The 22,864-nt window shown below is 44.6% G+C and overlaps 1 protein-coding gene across 1 annotated transcript in view; it reads left to right on the forward strand.

Annotated features, from left to right (window-relative positions):
• Positions 1–22,646, forward strand: part of TXNDC11 (thioredoxin domain containing 11) — a 43,586-nt gene extending 20,940 nt beyond the window's left edge. Inside the window, exons 5-12 of the mRNA XM_077275182.1 lie at positions 3,778–3,871; positions 7,377–7,489; positions 11,199–11,399; positions 12,066–12,753; positions 14,271–14,416; positions 14,940–15,049; positions 17,991–18,071; positions 21,926–22,646. Of these exons, the coding sequence (XP_077131297.1) occupies positions 3,778–3,871; positions 7,377–7,489; positions 11,199–11,399; positions 12,066–12,753; positions 14,271–14,416; positions 14,940–15,049; positions 17,991–18,071; positions 21,926–22,544 (2,052 nt within the window). The 3' untranslated portion in view covers positions 22,545–22,646. The remainder of the gene's footprint in view (positions 1–3,777; positions 3,872–7,376; positions 7,490–11,198; positions 11,400–12,065; positions 12,754–14,270; positions 14,417–14,939; positions 15,050–17,990; positions 18,072–21,925) is intronic.
• Positions 22,647–22,864: the final 218 nt, after the last annotated feature.

The raw sequence follows: 22,864 nt of genomic DNA on the forward strand, positions 1-22,864 counted from the left end.
GGCAGGTGAGATATTGAGAGTTGTAAAAGCAGCAGCTTTAATGTGCACCCGAGCTCTATGTATGAGCTGGCCTACAGTCTCCACAGGGGGAACAGCAGGGAGGGGGTTAATGCCTCTAAAGTTTATGGCGCTGGCAGGGGAAGTGTCTATCTGATAGGGGGGCGCAGGGCCCAATCTTTCAGGGCACACACCGCACCACCCCCTTATTATTCCAGGTTGTCCGCTCACCTCCTGGACAGCACCGCAGATATGGCAAGGAGCGCCGCCTCCCTTACTGTTAGGGCGCGCGCTGTAGTAATGGCTGCTGCCCCCGAAACAACACCCCCCCCCCCCCCCCCCTGCAGGCACCGCCTTCCGCCTCCGGTCCCCTGGCTCCCGCACGCCGATGTTCCACAGCGCTCACCTCTTAAGATCCGGGGACCGCCTATTCCAAGAGGGAGGAAGCCCGGCACTAGTAGAAGCCGGCGCCGCGTCCTGTCTCGTCGGAGCGCGCACACAGAAAATGGCCGCCGCTGCGCGTGGAGTCTTCCAGCCGTCCAAGCCACTACAGCTTCTAACGTCCCAGGTCCTCACAGCAGCCGTCCGGAGGGCTCACAGGGTTCCTGGGGTTCCAGTACCGGCCGGTACTGCCCGCTAACTGGGGGTCCAAATGGCAGAATGGGTTCAGGATTGCTGGAGCTCACACAAGGTGCGTCTTCCCTCTTCGGCTACATAGCCACGCCCCCCGTAATTGCATTTTATTTAATCTTTTTTAAGCTCTTTTTTTTTTTGCTAAAAATCATCCCTGTAAATAAAAATTGTAAACATCCTTTATGTATCACTGTAAATGCTTCCTAGTCATTAAGGTGAAATGTGGCATCAGACACACTATGGGGCATATTTATCAAGCTAAATGCACCAGAATTTTGGATTAGTTTGCGCCTTTTTTTTTTTTTTTTTTTTACTTTTTATTCTATATTAAATGTGAAGTTTTTGCTGAATGAGAACAGGCATGTGATGACGATCACTGGCCAGCAGATGGCGCTGGTTATTTAATGTAATGCATGAGCCGGCCCTTGCTGTGTCTGGCATTTGGACAGATCTCAATGTGACACCGATCCTTTCTCAGGCCGGGGGGGGGGGCATTGGCCTCTTGTGTTGGAGTTTACATTAGAAGGATTGTGTTACTTCCACAGAAAAAAGGTTGGTTACCTTAACAGAATTCAAACCAACCCCATTATTGCCAGTGGGGTCCATCTTGTCCTTTGTGTCTGACGCGCGTGCGCGCACACACACACACACACACACACACACACACACACACACACACACACACACACACACACACACACACGCTTCTCACAAAGTTAGAATATCATCAAAAACTTAATTTCAGTTCTTCAATACAAAACATGAAACTCATATATTATATGGTCATTGCAAACAGAGTGAACCATTTCAAGTGTTTATTTCTGTTAATGTTGATAATTTATGGCTTACAGCCAATGAAAACCCAAAAGTCATTATCTCAGTAAGCCTGCAAAGGCTTCCTAAGTGTTTAAATAGGTCTCATAGTCTGTTTCAGTAGCTCCATAATCATGGGGAAGACTGCTGACTTGACAGATGTCCAGAAGGCAGTCATTAACACACTCCACAAGGAGGGTAAGCCACAAAAGGTCATTGCTAAAGAAGCTGGCTGTTCACAGAGTGCTGTATCCAAGCATGTTAATGGAAAGTTGAGTGGAAGGAAAAAGTGTGGTAGAAAAAGGTGCACAAGCAACCGGGATAACCGCAGCCTTGAAAGGATTAAGAAAAGGCCATTAAAACATTTAGGGGGAGATTCACAGGGAGTGGACTGCTGCTGGAATCATTGCTTCTAGAGCCACCACACACAGATGTATCCAGGACATGGACTGCAAGTGTCGCATTCCTTGTGTCAAGCCACTCATGACCAATAGACAATGCCAGAATCATCTTACCTGGGCCAAGGAGAAAAAGAACTGGACTGTTGCTCAGTGGTCCAAGGTGTTTTCAGTTGAAAGTAAATGTTGCATTTAATTTGGAAATCAAGGTCCCAGAATCTGGAGGAAGAGTGGAGAGGCCACAATCCAAGCTGCTTGAGGTCTAGTGTGAAGTTTCCACAATAAGTGATGGTTTGGGGAGCCGTGTCATCTGCTGGTGTAGGTCCACTGTGTTTTATCAAGACCAAAGTCAGTGCAGCCATCTACCAGGAAATTTTAGAGCACTTCATGCTTCCCTCTGCCGACAAGCTTTTTGGAGATGGAAATGTCACTCTCCAGCAGAACTTGGCACATGTCCACACTGCCAAAAGTACCAATACCTGGTTTAAAAACAACAGTATCACTGTGCTTGATTGGTCAGCAATCTCACCTGACCTTAACCCCATAGAGAATCTATGGGGTATTGTCAAGAGGAAGATGAGACACCAGACCCCACAATGCAGATGAGCTGAAGGCTCCTGTCAAAGCAACCTGGGCTTCCATAACACCTCAGCAGTGCCACAGGCTGATCGCCTCCATGCCGCATTGATGCAGTAATTGATGCAAAGGGAGCCCCGACCAAGTACTGAGTGCATTTACTGAACATACATTTCAGTAGGACAACATTTTGGATTTTAAAATTTTTCTAGCTGGTGTTATGAAGTATTCTAATTTACTGAGATAATGACTTTTGGGTTTTCATTGGCTGTAAGTCATAATCATTAACATTAACAGAAATTAACACTTGAAATAGATCACTCTAATGACTCTATATAATGAGATTCACTTTTTCTATTGAAGAACTGAAATTAACTTTTTGATGATATCCTAATTTTGTGAGAAGCACTTGTATATTAGTATGAGCCCGCACATAGTCTTTTATATACATTAACCTCCGATGTACATTAGCTTCCACATAGTCCTCTATATGCAGTGAGAGCCCACACATCCCATACAAATATTAATAATAATAAACTGCATGCTCCCCTCACTTCCATTTACTCGGCGCTCTGCTGGTCATCAAGGCTCCACTTTTACTGGCCAGCGCGTACCTGCTAGCACGGTAACGTCATTGCGCTGGCCGGTCACAACAGAGGTGACGGGAGCTCCCCTGCCATTCTGCATTGTCGGCAGCGTAGAGCAGGAAAGCTCCCTGCCGGGATATGTGCACCCCAGATGGCGACACACAAAACATTGACAGCAATCTGGCGATGGGCCTTGGTCGGTAGCCCAGATTGCCTTCGTTATAATCTGCCTATGGTGTCTGTAACCTGTTTCCTACAACAAAACATAAAAAACTAAATTTGGGATGCTAGTGTGACCCTAACCTAACTACATGTTCTCTGCCGCAGGGCTGTGGAGTCGGTATAAAATAGACCGACCCCGACAATATGTACTACATTGGGTACAGTAGTACAATACAGGATAAGCCTTTTATTTGGGGTCGCGCAGAGGGATGGATAATGTTTAATACATTGTTTGTGCATTTTTCAGTGACTAGGACCCCACTCTGTAGATATAGATTATTTACATGGGACTGCTTATGAGATACCGGCTTCAGAGAAGTCTAGAGCTGCTGCTGAGTGACCGCTCAGTGTATTTCTATGGGCTGCAGATGTGACTTACCAGCATTCCTCTTTGTACAGACTTTACACCGCTGACTGGATGATATTTCTATTTTACATTAAATCCATGTTCTTCTGTGGATGTAATACATTTTTCTAAACAAATGTTACCTTTGCGATAAGACAGCACGGATATCATTAATGGCAGTCCCTTTTATCATCTTCTCTTGTAGCCTGGTGTCCTGGGTTTTTTCGAGTTTAATACGTCACCTCAACCTCCTGGATATCTGACATTTTTCCGATCTGCTCTTCACTCCTTACAGAAAGGTATGTGCATGCCTGTACTGGTGAGACCACGGTCAGTCTTGGTGATGTTCTCTTTAATTAAATGGTCGCACCCCAAGTCAATCACACTTGTGAAATCAACCTGTCCAGTTATGAAGCAACACTGATTGTGATTTCTCCTGCTGTTGTGCAAATAGAACAAACAACAGGTAGAAATAATAGGCAATTGGCAAAACAACCCCTATAAGGGAGTGGTTCTGCAGGGGGTGACCACAGACCATTTCTCTGTTGTCAAACCTTTTGACTGTTGTTTTGGTTACTTTTGCATTTTGTCATTGCTTTCACCCCTAGAGGTACAGTAGCATAAGGCGGTGTGTACATGCCATAGAAGTTGATCAGGTAGTGCAGCTCATCCATGATGGCACATCAGTTCTAGGTATGGCAAGAAGGCTAGCTATGTCTGTCAGGACAGTGTCTTGAGCATGGAGCAGATACCAGGAGACAGGCCAGTACTCCAGGAGATGTAGAGGGAGGCCATAGGAGGTCAACAACCAAGAAGCAGGACTGCTACCTTCTCCTTTTGTCTGCTTAAACTGTCAGAAACAGACTCCATGAGGGTAGTGTGAGGTCCTGACGTCAACAAGTGGGTGTTGTGCTTACAGCCGGGTGATTGGCATTTGCCAGATTCGACATTGGCACCCTGTGCTCTTCACGGATGACAGCAGGTTCACATTGAGCACATGTGACAGACATGACAGAAATGTAGACGCCGTGGAGAACGTTCATCTACCTGCAACATCCTCCAGTGTGACCGGTTTGGCAATTGGTCAGTAATGGTGTGGGGTGGCATTTCTTTGGATGGCTGTATATCCCTCCATGTGCTCGCCAGAGGTACCCTGACTGCCATTAATTAAAAGGACGAGAAATCCTCAGACCCATTGTGAGACCATATACAGGTGCACTGGGCCCTGGGTTCCTTCTGATGCATGACAATGCTAGGCATCATGTGGCTGAAGTATCAGCAGTTCTGCATGATGAAGTTATTGATGCTATGGACTGGCCAGCCCATTCCCCAGACTTGAATCAGTCGAGCACGTCTGGGACATCATGTCTTGTTTCATCCACCAATGCCATGTTGCACCACAGACTGTCCAGAAGTTGACTGATGGTTCAGTTTAGGTCTTTGAGGAAATCCCTCAGGAGAACATCCGCCGCATGCCCAGGCGTTGTACGGAGGTCAAACAGGCACGTGGAGGCCACACACTACTGAGCATCATTTCCTTGTCTTGAGGCATTTCCACTGAAGTTGGATCAGCCTGTAATCTGATTTTCCACTTTGATTTTGAGTATCTTTCCAAATACAACCATTTCATGCATGTAATAAAGATGATCTAGAATATGGGCAACTTTGTTTAAAAAAAAAAAAAAAAAAAAAGCGCCATGTAATCACTTGGGTTGTAATGATAGATGTGTTCCCAACCCCTGTGGTCCGGGTGTTCTTGTTCCCATGGCCGTGTAGTATATATTCTACTTTGTGACGCTCATTACTGCAGTGAGTCAGGAGATGATTACCGTGCCCCGCACACAGTGCCATCTCTGCTGCTTTTATTAGGTCGCACTGAGGAGATGATTATGGTAAATGCCATCTACCCTTTTGGGATAATAAATGAGTACAAATATCACTAGCAGCAGTCAGGGGGTGGCTGTAAAACACAAGGGTTGTTTGTATTTTATTTTTATTTCTTTTTTTAATTTTGCTGCAGGACTTTATTCTTACTGAACTGTTTCAGTCATTAGCTGCCGGGAATGCTAAAAAAACATATCAGCATGTTCTTTTATTTGGGCGCCGTGATCATCCCATGACTGAGGGTCCTGATGTTCTAATCCCTCTAGAAGTCCTATGTAAATCAGGCTGAAAATGCGCCATAGGCGTGCCTGTGCACTTGGAAATTGTAGTCTGCATGGGTCTATGCTAGCGTTCTCATGACTGGCACATCTGATCTACAAAACAGATGTCTTGGTTGTGTGGCTGTGTAGACCCTAGTCTTCTCCCCCATTATAGATGCTGACTGTTTCCCATTACAAGTCACAATACTAGTTAGTTTCCCACTGCAGAAGCATCTGATCAGTCTGAAGATAAAACGATTATACATTTATCAACATTGAAATCATAAAACCGAGAAGGAAAAGCCGTGTAGTTATCGAAATCACAGGATCGATGGATATGTTAAAGAAATGCAAATGATGAAAAAACAGAAGCCAAATGATCGAAACATCTTGATTGATTCAGTATTGAGTATGAGCACCATGTTTCGAAATACCTGCACTTGCACACCTTGGCTGATGTCAGTGATGTCATTAATGGTTGTCTGAGGAATATTGTGACATCCTGAAGGCATTAGGGCAATTCATCAAGATCCGCTGCTGACGGCTCATTTTGCAATGCTCCAGATATACTCAAAGCGGGACAAATCTGGAGACCCTGCTGGCCATATAGCACATGTTTAGGCCATGCTGGCTGCTCGCTGTAGCACAAGGAACATGAGGCTTGGTGTCAACGTGGTGAAAACGGCTCTTGGGACACATGGACAAATGTTCGCACCACGAACGTTCCATGACCGGCTCTATACAATGCCAAGCTATTAGTGCAGCTGGTAGGTAGAGGTGCTGCTGCCCCACACCATAATCCTGGGAGTAGATGTGACATTCACGATGGCCTCTTTATTGACCTCACACCACTGCACTCAAAGGCTATCATGGTGCAGTGGAAGATGGGAATGGAGGTTTTGGATGCAATGATGTCTGGAGACCTCGTGGGAAATGCCGGGGCGACCGCAAGGGAACATCACGCCTGCCCCTCTCCCAGAATTACGGTGTGGTGTGGCATAGTATGCGGTAGCCGGACCCCTCTTGTCTTCATTCCAGGTGCACTAACAGTATTGCAGTGGTTTGTTTGTGGAACCAGTGTGCGGTCATTCCTCCACACAGTCATTAATGTGCTCCTTGGCATGTTATCAGTGGGGTTTAGTGCGTGTATTGCTCCGCGTGTCTCATACTTGTAAATTGAGATGCTTTTGGGGGGGAAAAAAATCATAATTTGAAGATTCCACAAATTTTCCTTCTTGATGTTCAGTTTCATTGTTGAGGAGTAAATGTGCAATACAAATCTCTCGCTCAGGTAATGTCTAAATCCAGCCGCGCCATTATACACCACATACTTCCAAGAAACCTTAGGAAGATAATTAGCAGTGACTTAAGTAACGGCGGTGTGTGCGGTGCGCTCCACAAATCTCCCCATGTAAAGGGGTGGGCACGTCAGACTAGTCCCAATTCGGCCATATGATTCCCTGTATCGCAGCCAGCTAGGCAGCAATTGTAAGTACCGTATTTTAACATGGGGAGTAATCTTGTAGGATCTTTTGCCCTAATGACGCTTGTGGGTCTGATCATTGAGCTCTGAATAATAGGGGGGAAGATTTTGGGTGACACTTTGTGGTCTTTCTTCTTTAGTAAGATGGTTTAATTTCTCCCGTCCTTTTCTCTGCAGATTATATAGACACTATACGCTTTGGAGTAATCACTCGTCAAGCACTTGCCAAGGAAATCTCTCTCGTCAGTCCAGGAAGTGTTTATCTGCATAGAAACCTCAATTCATCTTTAGTAAGTACTTCAGGAGTTAAAAACAAAAATAAGGCAGCTTTCACACTGCATTCAGACACCCATTCATTGGCCCCATCGGGCTTGTCTGAACCCCCGCAAAATGGGAGTCGGACGTATGTGCTGATGGGGCCATAGACTATAATGGTGGCGGCGGAGCGAACGTGCACTCTGACGCGCATCATTTTCGGATGTATACACTTACTGGAGGAAAATGCCCGGTGAGCTGCCTGCACCAGATTGTTAGACAACCGGCTCCTTGCCTCCACAACTGTAGGGTTAGACTCCGCACAGGAGGTGCAGACATGATTTATTATGTTTATGTTCCTAATCGTTGTGTACACTGCGCTGAACAAGCACTGCCTAGGGGTAAGGAGTCAGCAGGATCTGCTGGGGGGTCCTAAGAGACCAGTCCGGCTACGCAAGCAGCAGGTGAAATTCCACTGACCTGGGCCAATATACCAGCCCCAGTTACAGAGGAAATGGGCAATACATATATGTTCAGATGGCCCTGTAATATATATATATATAAAAAAAAGAAAGACCGCACAAAAAAAAAAAAAATTGAAAAAAAGGGCTTTAATGCCTGAACGGCGTGGCGACGTTTCGGATATCTTTATCCTTTTTCAAGCTTGAAAAAGGATAAAGATATCCGAAACGTCGCCACGCCGTTCAGGCATTAAAGCCCTTTTTTTTCAATTTTTTTTTTTTTTTTTTTTTTGTGCTGTCTTTCTTTTTTTCATCTATTACCAAAGACCATTTCAACAGTGGTTGGGAAGACGCTGCACTACAGTTTGGTAATGTGAGATGCTGTTCCGATTTTGAAATATATATATATACACTCACCGGCCACTTTATTAGGTACACCATGCTAGTAACGGGTTGGACCCCCTTTTGCCTTCAGAACTGCCTCAATTCTTCGTGGCATAGATTCAACAAGGTGCTGGAAGCATTCCTCAGAGATTTTGGTCCATATTGACATGATGGCATCACACAGTTGCCGCAGATTTGTCGGCTGCACATCCCAAAGATGCTCCATACAAGGCAGGATGGATCCATGCTTTCATGTTGTTTACGCCAAATTCTGACCCTACCATCCGAATGTCGCAGCAGAAATCGAGACTCATCAGACCAAGCAACGTTTTTCCAATCTTCTACTGTCCAATTTCGATGAGCTTGTACAAATTGTAGCCTCAGTTTCCTGTTCTTAGCTGAAAGGAGTGGTACCCGGTGTGGTCTTCTGCTGCTGTAGCCCATCTGCCTCAAAGATCGACGCACTGTGCGTTCAGAGATGCTCTTAGGCCTACCTTGGTTGTAACGGGTGGCGATTTGAGTCACTGTTGCCTTTCTATCAGCTCGAACCAGTCTGCCCATTCTCCTCTGACCTCTGGCATCAACAAGGCATTTCCGCCCACAGAACTGCCGCTCACTGGATTTTTTTTCTTTTTCGGACCATTCTCTGTAAACCCTAGAGATGGTTGTGCGTGAAAATCCCAGTAGATCAGCAGTTTCTGAAATACTCAGACCAGCCCTTCTGACACCAACAACCATGCCACGTTCAAAGGCACTCAAATCACCTTTCTTCCCCATACTGATGCTCGGTTTGAACTGCAGGAGATTGTCTTGACCATGTCTACATGCCTAAATGCACTGAGTTGCCGCCATGTGATTGGCTGATTAGAAATTAAGTGTTAACAAGAAGTTGGACAGGTGTACCTAATAAAGTGGCCAGTGAGTGTATATGTATATGTATGTATATATGTATATGTATGTATGTGTGTGTGTATATATATATATATATATATATATATATATATATATATATATATATATATATAGGCCCAATTCTAACGCATTGGGTATTCTAGAATATGTATGTCCACGTAGTATATTGCCCAGTTACATTGTATATTGCCCAGTGATGTAGTATATTGCCCAATGACGTTGTATATTGCCCAGTTACGTTGTATATTGCCCAGTGACGTTGTATATTGCCCAGTGACGTAGTATACAGCACAGAGCCACGTTGTATATTGCCCAGTGACGTAGTATATTGCCCAGTGACGTAGTATACAGCACAGAGCCACGTTGTATATTGCCCAGTGACGTAGTATATTGCCCAGTGACGTAGTATACAGCACAGAGCCACATACTATATTGCCCAGTGATGTAGTATATTGCCCAGTGATGTAGTATATTGCCCAGTGATGTAGTATATTGCCCAGTGACGTTGTATATTGCCCAGTGACGTTGTATATTGCCCAGTGACGTAGTACATTGCCCAGTGACGTAGTATACAGCACAGAGCCACGTTGTATATTGCCCAGTGACGTTGTATATTGCCCAGTGACGTTGTATATTGCCCAGTGACGTTGTATATTGCCCAGTGACGTTGTATATTGCCCAGTGACGTTGTATATTGCCCAGTGACGTAGTATATTGCCCAGTGACGTATACAACACAGAGCCACGTAGTATATTGCACAGCCCATGTAGTATTTTGCAGTATATTGTAGTATATTGCCCAGCTACGTAGTATATTGCACAGCCCATGTAGTATTTTGCAGTATATTGTAGTATATTGCAGTATATTGTAGTATATTGCCCAGCTACGTAGTATATTGCCCAGCCACGTATGACACAGGTTAAAAAAATAAACGTATACTCACCTTCCGCAGGCGCGTTGTATCTCTGTCGCCTGTGTGGGGTGAAGGCAGCAGCTTGCGGTCCCAGGGTGTGATGATGTAGCGGTCACGTGACCGTGTCGCGGTCACATGACCGTGACGTCACGGCAGGTCCTTTCAGCGCAGGCGCGCAGGACTTGTGATGACGTCGCGGTCACATGACTGTGATGTCATGGCAGGTACTTCTGCCAGACTATCCTTGCCACCGGAACGTTCCGCTTGCATCACGAGGAGCGGGAAAGGCGGAGTAGGTGAGTATATAATCATTTTTTTATTTTTTTTTTAATTATTTTTGACATTAGATGTTTTTACTATTGACTCTGCATAGGCTGCATCAATAGTAAAAAACTTGGTCACACAGGGTTAATAGCAGCCGTAACTGAGTGCGTTACCCGCGGCATAACGTGGTCCGTTACTGCCGTCATTAACCCTGTGTGAGCGGTGACCGGAGGGGTGTATGCGGGTGCCGGGCAGTGAGTGCGGGGAGTAAGGAGCGGCCATTTTCTTCGGGACTGTGCGCGTCGCTGATTGGTCGTGGGCGTTTTGCCATGACCAATCAGCGACTTGGATTTCATGACAGACAGAGGCCGCAACCAATGAATATCCGGGACGGACAGAAGGACAGAAAGACGGAAGTGACCCTTAGACAATTATATAGTAGAAGAAGCCAGCTCTCCTTCTTTGAAGAAAAATATAGTGGTTTATTAGCCCATCTGGGCTCCTGTGACGTTTCATCGCAAGGTGTGAGCCTTTCAAAATTTGAGATAATATATCAGTACTTCTTGTGTTTTGTTGAGAAAAAAAAAAAGTATCTTTCCATTTTCTCCCAGTATCTGCAAGTAAAAGTGACATAGAAATGAAGTCCCATGTATCGTGGAAAATACAGGAAACGCTATTTTAGAGCTTTTGAAACAATAAAACCCCAAAGTTTGCCTGGTTAGGAAAGTGGCCCGGTCCTGAACTGGTTTTTAATCTGTAGTCTGGGTGTTTCAGTCCTTTTTTTATTTATTTTTTTTCTTTTACTGGCAGGTGTACCCTAATCATGTAACGAATTTCACAGCTACAAATCTTTTCAAGTGGGCATTAGATAATCGTGAGCGCTTGCTCCATTGGCTACGTCCTCATGGTGGTAAAAGTCTTCTTCTGAATAATGAGCTGAAGAAAGGCCCGGCCCTCTTCATCTTCATACCTTTCGACCCTCTTGCTGATGAACAGCCCCTGCTGGATGAGGTTAGTGGCTACTCCTGGTTATGCTGTTTTCAGTAAAGCTACACGCAGATTTCGGGCTGGAAATGCGTTGGGGACGTGTCTGTGCTCTGCAACCACTTCTTCCAGTGCACTTCCTCCCCTCTCCATAGATGTTCTATGTGCAGCAATGTTCATCTCCGATATTAGTAATGGGGAACATCTAGTTCCTGACGTCAGATTTTCCCTGTAAATTGCGAGCAATTGTGACCTTCACCTGTACTATTAATTTATTGGAGAAACACTTGACGCGGTGACGGCTGCTCGTGGACCTGGCGAGCCTTTTCCATGTTTCCAGAGGCGTGCGGGGGCTTCTGTTAGCGTTGCAGAATCCTTTGTTCTCTTTGGACACAGTAGGTTACACAACTTGTTTATCCGCTCATGTGAGCGTCTGAGCACACAAACTGCGTCCATCACCCCTCACCCAATACACTTTTACCCCCTACATGCAAATAACCACATGCTACATTATGCCGGCACTCGTTTACCCAAATAGTAAGGCTTTGTTCACACTAGTGTCACAGCTCCATTTGCTAACCCATGATAATTAAGGTGAATCTGCTATTTAATCCCATCAGCTACAGTTTCTTTTTTCTGAAAGACCTTTTTTAAATGTATTATCTTAAACCAAACATGACGTGTGTATTGTAGATCATGGAAGTTGTCCTGAGGTACAGCCGCTGCACTCCGAGCCAGGAGCGAGAAGATCTGGACTCCTTTCCATTCCCTTGCTGCTGTAACACTGTTGTCCTGCCAAAGTGGCAGCTCCTGTCCAGGGTCCAGAACGTGTGTGAGCTTTGTGTGAACCAGAGCCGAGGAGTCTCCCTGAGCTCCGTCCATGAGCCAAACTGCAACTTTCTGCACATCACCGCAGCCTTAGAGTCCTTCTACCTCCAAGAACATTTCTTCTTGAACTTCATGTCCTCTGTGAGAGAATGCAGCAACTTTCTCAGCTCCTACAGCCCCTACTTCTTCTATACTGCGTGTTGTCAGACCGTGAGCAGAGGGTTGACCGCCAGCCAAGACGACGACGCGTTCTCCATGCTTTCTTCCCAAGGGAAGGCCCCTAATGAGCAATCATCTCCTATAGTGCCTCATATTGAGGAGAAGGAACAAGTCCCTTCCAGCTATCATATGAGCAATGACCGTATCACTGGCCTCAGGTGTAGGACCAACAAGACCTTAAATATGTATCTCCTGGATTCCAACTTATCCTGGTTGCATGCGGAGAGGCTGGGGGCATCCGGTCAGGAGAGAAAGTTTGCTGCTATCATTGACTTGAAAGAAGAGGTCCATTATATCATAGACCACAGTCAGACCCTCATCGGACCCACGCTGGGTATGTCCATCTAGCAGTGTCTCGCATTGTGTACGGGAGCTGACCTCACTATCTATGTAGCCAAACTTGTCCATACACACGAGAGATTTTCAGGGCTAATATGTGGTATATCTTATGTCATAAACGGCCCCAAAAAGCTGCACATGATGGCAAATTACATTTTTGTGCAAAACAATGCAATTTTAACAAAGCAGACAAGTACTTAGCAGGGTTGGCATGGTTTACTCCAGAGGGAAGGGGGTCAGGGCTGCAGCATTTGCCCACATCTATTAAAGAAGGACTCCCAATAATGTTATTAGTTATATCTGTGTAAATGCGTGTGGACTGTAGGGCAAGTGCATTTATATACTCTCCAATCGCCATCTTCCCCAGTTTCCAGCACCACTCCTCTTCTCACTCACGTGGCTTCTATCCTCCCCGGCTCACACTGTATACCCCTTCTATATACCCCTTGGACCGAGTGTCTGATTGAAATCTGCAATGCAAGTGTATAGGTCCGTGAACATTTTTGAACCCAGTTTGTGTTTTGGTTTTTTTTTTTTTTGTCTTAATATCTAAGAAAAATTGATGCTGCTCTCATCAGAGTAATTGAAAGGTGAAGAGAGTGACAACAGCCCCCACAATATCTAAAAATCTAGTTTTTTTTGCTTCCGTGGTTACTGTTGTTGCTTTTTTCACCTTTTGTTTTTTATGGCGGTTTGGGTTAATCTTTTTTGGGCATCTCTGCAACCATTACCTACATGTTATTATGTTTGTGGTGAGGTGCTGTCCTACACTTGCTAAATTTCTGATCAGAGTAATTGCACCGTTTTTCTTGGATGTGGAGAAAACGGTGGTGTGACCCTACCATTACAGTGTAAGTCTGTGAAGCTTCGCTCTGACACCCATAGACTTAAAAGCCACTTCCGGTCACACCCAAACCCCAGTATAGAAGACGTGGGCAGAGGACTGGCGATCTGTGAGTATGTTACCGCACTGACTCTACATATGCACTTGCATGGGTATCGCTAATAAAAATTCTATTGGGGGTGTTTTTTTAGGAGGTGTGCACCTTTTAATGATCACTCCAAAGCCAGTAATTCACATGTGATCTTTGAGCCAAAGCCAAAAAGAATGTAGAGTATAAAGATGAATACTGTTGCTCTGTTTCTTCTTTCTGGATTCACTTCTGGTTTAGACACCAGGATCAAAAACTGAATGTATAATAGTTGACTTTGTATATGGGTGACCTTTCTAGTGATGGGATGATGCATTTTCCCTAAGAGTGCGGCTTTGATTGGCATCCACTAATGAGTAAACGTAATAGGTTTAGGTTTGGATTTCCCAATTTTTTTATTTATTTATTTATTTTTATTTTAAAAGCCCAGCAGCAGTCATGTGTACTGTAAAGGTCTTGGGTCTTATTTTCAAAGTCCTATTTGTGTATGTTTTTGTAGTTAATCACGATGCATTTAAATAACCTCTGACATTAGGATATTATAACGATCCTTTTTTTTTTTTTTTTTTTTTTTTTTCAGAGGTTTTTATCCAGAACTTCAGCAAAGTTTACAGTCCGCTGCGGAGGCATCTAGTCAGTGACCCTGGGCTAGGAGCGTTGCGATCACAACTAATCACTGAAGTTACGACTACTACTTTTCGTCATGTTGTTCTGGACAGCGGAAAGGTTTGTGTGGTGTCTGTACAATGACTTATATACACGGAGGGGCTTCATGTAGGATGAGCAGAATGGCGGGCTTTTCTTCTTCGATCCTTACATGGCAATCTGACGTTACTACAGCTCCCAGCCGGTGATCCTGGGCAGCGCGGCTCAATGGGCCATTCCCACACTCCGGGTCCAGCAATGAGCTGATGAGTGAAGTATTGTCCATGGGCGGGTGGTGGGATTACAGCCATGCCTCTCTTCTATGTCGGGCAGTGTATGTGATGTAAGCAGCAGGGCTGTGGAGTCGGTAAGCCAAACCTTCGACTCCGACTCCTCAATTTCCATGACTCCGACTCCACCAAAATGGGCTCCGAATCTACGACTCCGACTCCACAGCCCTGGTAAACAGGCCAACCAGAGAGCAGCTACTTTCAAAAACTGATTTCCGAGACTTAGACGTGATGTCTTTGTAGACTCGTCAGGTCATATCTGTTTGCGTCTAGACTCATGACACCCTATATAACCACAATTGTCTCTTTGGCAGGATGTGTTGTTGCTGTTCTATACAACCTGGTGTGGTTTTTGTGCCACTCTGAATCATGTTTTTATCCGACTCTCGCAGCTATTGGCTACAGACAGTCTCATTGTAGCTAGGTAAGATAGTATTATCACATAATCATGGTCTGGCAATGACAATGGGGGTATTGGCAAGAAGATGGACCAGTTAAAGAAGTTGGCTCACCATATCTAGAAGATGGTGATAAATTATTGATCACTGGGGGTCCGACCACTGAGGCCCACACCGATCCTGAGAACATGGCTCTGGAGTCTCCTATTCATGTGATGGGTCCTACCCAAAGACCATGAATGGGGTACCAGTGCCCTGTTCTGGACATTGGTGGGGTATCCCAGCGATAGGATTCCCGGCAATCTGCAACTAATCGCCTGTCCTGTTACGCCTTAATTCTTAGCCTGGCTGTTGCACCAAATTTGTGGAGGATTGCAAACACAGGCAACAAGGCTAGTCACCTTGTAACAGGTAATCAGCTTTCATGTATGAACCTGATCACAAACATCAAGGATGATGGGTTCTTTAACATTTTAAATGGGCTAACCCCTTTAAGTGCTGTTCCATAGGGTTGCACATCTAAAATAGCAGTCGCACCAGTACTCTCCATCCCTGGGGCCTGCACCTTGTTGACAGGCTGCAGGGGGTTAGGTCACATCAATAACATAAGTGACCGCTGCAGCCAGTTACAGTGCTCAGCGTCTCTGGCGGTGTAGATGGTACAAGCCGCTGAGCCCAGTGATGGGCTGCAGCAGTCACTTCACATTACTGCAGCCAATCACCAAAGATCAGCAGAGATGAAATGCTGGACCTGGGGAGGGTGAGTATTGCTGTGAATGGTATTTTAAAAGTATGCTACCCCATGGAACAAAAAAACTAGCGCATAAACTGATTAAAAAAAAAAAACTTTACTCTTTTATGAAGTATAGTAGATGAAATTGAAAAGGATCCTGACAACGGGGTGTCAGCAACAAGGTATATACATGACAGTCCAATAAATATATATATTTTTTTTATGAGATGCCGTACACATTTCAATGGGTGTTTAAAAAAAAAAACACACACAAAATGGATGCAATATTGCCTCAGTCTGTATGGCATCTGTCTCAGACAGTTTGCAATTATTTTTAGGAAGCGCCTTTACCTAGAAAATGTTCTTAATTATTTACATGTAAAAATGGATGATATACTGGTGATAATATGACCAAATTTTTTTCTATATTAAATTTTTAAATAAGCATATGGTATTATTTTTAAAGGGAACCTGACAGCTGACACTTCCTGCCCGTTCCTTACATAGAGTGGTGACTGACGGCCCACCGCTACCAGGAGGAATAAAGGTCATTTCCTCTCGGCAGCGGGGGTCTAAGTGTCGGCTTCGGGCAGGTTCAGAACGCTATTAACCTGAAAATTCCATATCTGCAGGTTAATAGCTTTTTTTTTCCACGTGGCAGGTTCCCTTGGAATTGCTTTCCAACCAGATAAATATACCTTCTATTAGTGTCCACGGTTCTAAACTTGAAGTATCAGCAGTTTGTGCTCCAGAGCTGCTCTTCAGAGTAGAGAGTTTCCGCTATTTCGAAAGCTGTGGAGCTCGGTCCTTTATCGCACATCTACCTTCCAGATGCCCTTCTACATGACGCCCATTTACCCCCTTGGATGTTTGCAGCAGGCTAGCCTTAGGGTTGTCCTATATTGCAGTCTGGCTGAAACTACTATACAATTGTGATAACATGTGCAGCTTTTATTGGTTACAGGATGCTACTTTTCACGTGACACTTACACCCAAATTGTAGAAACCCCAACATAGTGGTTAGAGCAATAAGAAAAACCTGTTTGCCAAATGTAGGCGCTGCCGTAACTACAGATTTACTACTATGTTCCCAATGTTTTGTCACAAAGCCCTCCCTGTCCGGTCAAGTGGGTTATCCAACAGATAAAGTTGTCTCAATGTGATTGAAACTAATCAAAGTTGCTAAATAAATATTCAGTGTGATGGCTGTCCCAAAACACCCACCTTTGTTTTACCTCTGCACTTGGTATGACATGGAGGGGGTGCCCTTTTTTGAAGGGGCAATCGGTATCTACTCACTTCCGCATTGGGAGGCGAGTGGGGCCGGTGACATCACGTAAGGAACAGGATAGGTGCCCAGTTTCACCCGATCCAGCAGATACCAGTTGTGGTGTCACCGACCTGCTCACCTACCGTTTACTGATATCTGATGGGTCACCCGTGTTATCAGCAGGTATCATGCACCTCTCCTGTTCATTGTGTGACCCGGCACCTATCTGTTAGTATCATGTCACTCGCCTACCTTACTGATGCCTACCAATGTGACCCATCTGATGTTGTGCTCCTGACCTGCTTATTACCCCACCCACCAGTTCTCAATAGACATGATGTTCCTGGTCCTACTCGCCTTCTAATCGTCTCCCTCCAAGTTCTACTCGCCTCCTAATCATCTCCCTCCAAGTTCTACTCGCCTCCTAATCATCTCCCTCCAAGTTCTACTCGCCTCCTAATCATCTCCCTCCAAGTTCTACTCGCCTCCTAATCATCTCCCTCCAAGTTCTACTCGCCTCCTAATCATCTCCCTCCAAGTTCTACTCACCTCCTAATCATCTCCCTCCAAGTTCTACTCGCCTCCTAATCGTCTCCCTCCAAGTTCTACTCGCCTCCTAATCATCTCCCTCCAAGTTCTACTCGCCTCCTAATCATCTCCCTCCAAGTTCTACTTACCTCCTAATCATCTCCCTCCAAGTTCTACTCACCTAATCATCTCCCTCCAAACCCAGAACATGACTAGTGATAAGTTCTTTCTGTGCTAGAAAAAATCCAGACTTGAAGCTCTGTGAACCATGAACTGGTGCTGATAATGGGACAGCTATCATAATGGAAATTTAATTAGCCTGAACTTACTGTCTCCATTGCATCAAAACCACTCCTCATCTGGTGGACCCTTATGTGAGCGGTGGGCAGTAAATTCTCCTGCTGACAAAATATTTTTTCCTTCACTTTCCTTCCAGAATAAATATTGCACAGAATGATCTCCCTTGGGAGTTTATGGTGGACCGTGTACCCACCATTATGCTCTTCCCCCAGCATAGGTAAGTAGTATGAAGTTTTTGGACCCTTTACCTCAGAATTTATTTCTTCTGACGAGAATGTTGAGCTGTGATTATGATTTATTTCTAGTGATCTGTAATACACTAAGTGTTCACGTTATGGTTCTGCTATATAGAGGAGCCTCAGGAAGGTCTGACATTACATTAGCATGTAACATTCAGAGTGTTCAGTGGACCACTGTAACAGACTGTGATTAACAAACCTCCACAGAAAGAGATTTATTTCACTATATCCAACATAAAGGTTGGCATACACCTTGTTGTATTTTCAAATAGTCTGGAGGATTCTTTTAAAATAAAGGTACCGTCACACTAGGCGATATCGCCAGCGATCCGTGACGTTGCAGCGACCTGGATAGCGATATCGCTGTATTTGACACGCAGCAGCGATCTGGATCCCGCTGTGAAATTGCTGGTCGCTGCTAGAAGGTCTGCACTTTATTTGGTCGCTAGGTCGCCGTGTATCGCCGTGTTTGACAGCAAAAGCAAGGATACCAGCGATATTTTACACTGGTAACCAGGGTAAACATCGGGTTACTAAGCGCAGGGCCGCGCTTAGTAACCCGATGTTTACCCTGGTTACCAGCGTAAAAGTTAAAAAAAACAAACAGCACATACTCACCAGCGTGTCCCCCAGCCTCTGCTTCCTGACACTGACTGAGCGCCGGCCCTAAACTGAAAGTGAAAGCACAGCGGTGACGTCACCGCTGTGCTGTTAGGGCCGGAGCTCAGTCAGTGTCAGGAAGCAGACGCTGGGGGGACGCGCTGGTGAGTATGTGCTGTTTGTTTTTTTAACTTTTACGCTGGTAACCAGGGTAAACATCGGGTTACTAAGCGCGGCCCTGCGCTTAGCAACCCGATGCTTACCCTGGTTACCCGGGGACCTCGGCATCGTTGGTCGCTGGAGAGCGGTCTGTGTGACAGCTCTCCAGCGACCACACAGCGACGCTGCAGCGATCGGCATCGCTGTCGCTATCGCTGCAGCGTCGCTTAATGTGACGGTACCTTAAGATTGTCTTCTGGAAGTTACGGATTAGTCATTTGATATAATTGGGAGATAATTTGGCTGTAATCATGAACCTAACCTAAAGGGGTAACCCCATTTCCGTAAAGGTTTGCAAATTTCTAAGATATGACCTCGCTTATTAATCTTTGGGGGTCCAACCTCTAGTCCCTCACAGGTCCTCAAAAATGAAGGGACCCACAGCACTGCTTCGACGCTTTTTTTTTTTTTATGGCTTTTTCTCCATATACGTGAACCATAAGCCGAGCAGAAGCCTAGCAGTGTTTGCTCTGCACACCTTTAGGAATTGTCAAGCAGCAAGGCTTGCCAACAATATCCTCAGAGGTGGACGACCCCTTTAATTTACAGCTCCAGGAGAGCTCTTTCCCTAGAAATGCTCTCGCTCTCGTCCAGAAATATTTGGATAGTGGTAAGTGTTAGTTGTATAACAAAACACATTCAAAAAGTAGTTAGAATCAATACAGGCTTATCGTGCAGACTGAGCTTTAAAGGGAACCGGTCACCTCCAAAATCGAAGGTGAGCTAAGTCCACTGGCATCAGGGGCTTATCTACAGCATTCTGTATTGCTGTAGATAAGCCCCCGATGTATCCTGAAAGATGAGAAAAAGAGGTTAGATTATACTCACCCAGGGGCGGTCCCGGTACGATGGGCGTCGCGGTCTGGTCCAGGGCCTCTCATCTTCTTATGAAGTGCCTGGTGTGACCGGATCCGCAATATTGCGCCAATAACCAGTGTAGACAGGAGCCGGACTGTCACCTGTAGCAGCTTTTTGTTTCTGTGAGGCTTTTTCAGCCTGTAGATGAAAATAACTTGTAGTTTTTTTTTTTAATCCCATTTAGTGTGGTACTTATGCCACTAGTCTCCCAGTGCCCACTTGGCTGCTTCTCATATGTCCACAGTACTGGTGGCATCCCCTCCAGCACCACATACAATTACAAAGCGTTGGATGATATTGCAACCCGTAACATAATTTTGTGCCTCAACATTTTTTTTTCAAGATACTTAAGATTAAAAAAAGTAATCAATAACAAGCAAACTATTTTTTCATAGCTACATTGTGTCACTGATGTCCTGTGACTTTAGGGACACTGCCGCTTTCATACTCGTTGGGGTGTCTGATGAAGAGGAAGCACAGTGGGGGTAGCGGGCATTTCTGCTAATAACCAGAATGGTTTTACTGTAAAACATTGCAGCCGTGTTTCCTCTATACTATAAATACACAAGCAGAACATGTGCTGCTTTCACGGCTATAATCTGCACATCCTGTGCAAATAAAGCTTCTTTCTGTAGATATTGCAGCGTTCTGCATCAATAATCACTTCATTATAGCGCGGGATTGTACAGTAAATGACATCTCATCCCTAATGTATCAGTCGCCTCATTGTGCAGAAAAACATGGTCGCAGTGTCTCCATTTTAAAGATAGTGCCATTTAAAAAAATAAATGTTATATATATCAATAGTGACAGTACTGTATAATTTTTGTTATATATTAAAAATTATACAGTACTGTTACTATTGATTCTGCATTTGATTGCCGATTGGTGGAGGGTCTCAGGGCCCAGACCCCCACTGATCCCAAAATACCACTCTGCGCACGGCATACAAGCAGCTCCATTGTAAGCCTAAGGGGCTCTTCAGCGTTCTGAGATGGAGTACCGACCCATAGACTTACTAGATGACTAGATATACGGTATTATATAGATAAAATAGTTACATTAACAGCCATATTAATTACCTTTTGGTATAAAATCAAAATGATTTTTTATTTGCATTGCATTGTGCGAGCTCCAGTTTTGGTTGGATATGTGGCCAAGATCTTTTTAGGATCAGGTCGTGAAGCAGAAATTCTACTGTAATTGTAATCTACAATTCTACTGTAATTGTAATCTACTGCCGGATGGCTGTGCAATTTGTCATAAATCCAGAGCAGAATCTGCACGTGTAACCTGTGGATCTGACTGAATTTCACATCTCCACATTGAAAGGGGTGAAGATTCAGACCTGGAATTGTCACGCTGCAAATGTTACATTCTCATCTCCGGCTGCATTCTGTGCCGATGAGGGTTGTTCAGATGAGGCCACAGAACTTTACTTGTTCCCAAGGGTGGCCGCAGAATTGTGAGCGAGAGCAATCTATACTATAGGAAAATTCCCTAATTTATAATTTACCGGACCCAGTGGTGATCTAAAGCCAAGCACACACATTAGATGGTTGTAAGCCGAACGATTGGATGACTGCCATCTCAGCCGACTTTCCCCTACACAAGAGCATTCGTTTGACAGAGCGCTCCTGTGTTCTCTATGAGAAAGTCGCCAGAGGACATGTCGGCCGGCAGTTTATCTCTGGGAGAACAATCAGACATGCACGATCAACATGCCAAAATGAGGCCTTAAGGCTTTTCACATATGGTCAATTTGGAACAGAAATGTCTGCTATGGTGGCATTCTATTGACTGGGGCTTGCAACAACCATGCACATGCTGCAGAAAAAAAATGGTGGCAAATCTGCTGCATGTTGCTATAGTCAAAAGTCTGATGGTTTTTGGTGTTTGTCCCCTTGCAATGAGATTATGCTGGGTTGGACTTTGACATTATTTATTACTCTTTTTTTTTTTTTTAAATGACCATAATATTCTACAGCACTGTACATACATTGTCATCACTGCCCATATTGGGGCTCACAAGTATTAATATTATACAGGGAATTTAGCTTATTGATGAAGCTAGTGGTCGGCTAGTATGTTGTGTAGTATAATGGTACTCATGTGATTACCAGCTTATTATAACCATGCCCCGCTATATCTACAGGAAAGAGAACAGCGTGAAGTATCCCGAGGACGAGCAGATCACTATTCCGAACCTTCTGAGATTTCTACTGAAATATGCCACCTTGCCTTCCACTGGAGCAGATCCACCAGCCTCGTGCCCGGAGCACTACCTACAGTACAAAGAGGATCATGTTTCTTACTTGGAACAAGAGATCCACAGACTCCGAGCAGAGATTAAGGTTTTACATGAGGCTCAGGATCAGCTGGCAGAACAGATTTCAGAAGCTAGAAAAGACGCACAAGACCTTAAAGTCCAAAAACAAAAATTAGAAAAACACAACAAAGCCTTGGAGGATCACAAGGAGCAACTGCAAGCACTGTATGAGCAGAAAGCCCGGGAGGCAGGAACCATGGCAGATAAGATCAAAGAGCTGGTAGCCGCTTCTGAAAGTCTTCTGGCAGAAAACGCGCTGCTCAAGTATCTGTTGGTTTCATTAGAAGCCAAAAACAAAGCAAAATTAGACACTGAAAATCACGGGAACCTTGAAGATGGAAGCCAGCCAACCTCCGATAGTACTCAAGTTTCTGAGGAATCCTCTGATAGCAACACAGATGGCTCTGTGACGTTAGAGTTCAATAATGACAACAAAACGGACTGAATATTTTTTATTAGAAATATTTAGAAAATAATTTATACAAATTTTCTTACTGTAAATAAAATCTTTTGCAGATATAGAATAAAACTTTATTTTTTAATCTTCCTCCAGTTTTAAAGGGTGAATTAAATTCTATTCCAGGGGTGCACAAATGTTTCTGATCAGGCATCCACATTATCACTTTGTATTGCTACCAAAGTTTGTCTTTAATACTTAAATAAAAAGAGCGATCACGGACTGGTGACAGGTGCTCGCTAAGAAAATAGGCAGCCACAGACTGGTGACGGGCGCGTGCTAAGAAAATGGGCATCCACGAACTAGTG

Source organism: Ranitomeya variabilis, chromosome 7 (assembly GCF_051348905.1).
Source record: "Ranitomeya variabilis isolate aRanVar5 chromosome 7, aRanVar5.hap1, whole genome shotgun sequence".
In the NCBI taxonomy this organism is placed as follows: domain Eukaryota; kingdom Metazoa; phylum Chordata; class Amphibia; order Anura; family Dendrobatidae; genus Ranitomeya; species Ranitomeya variabilis.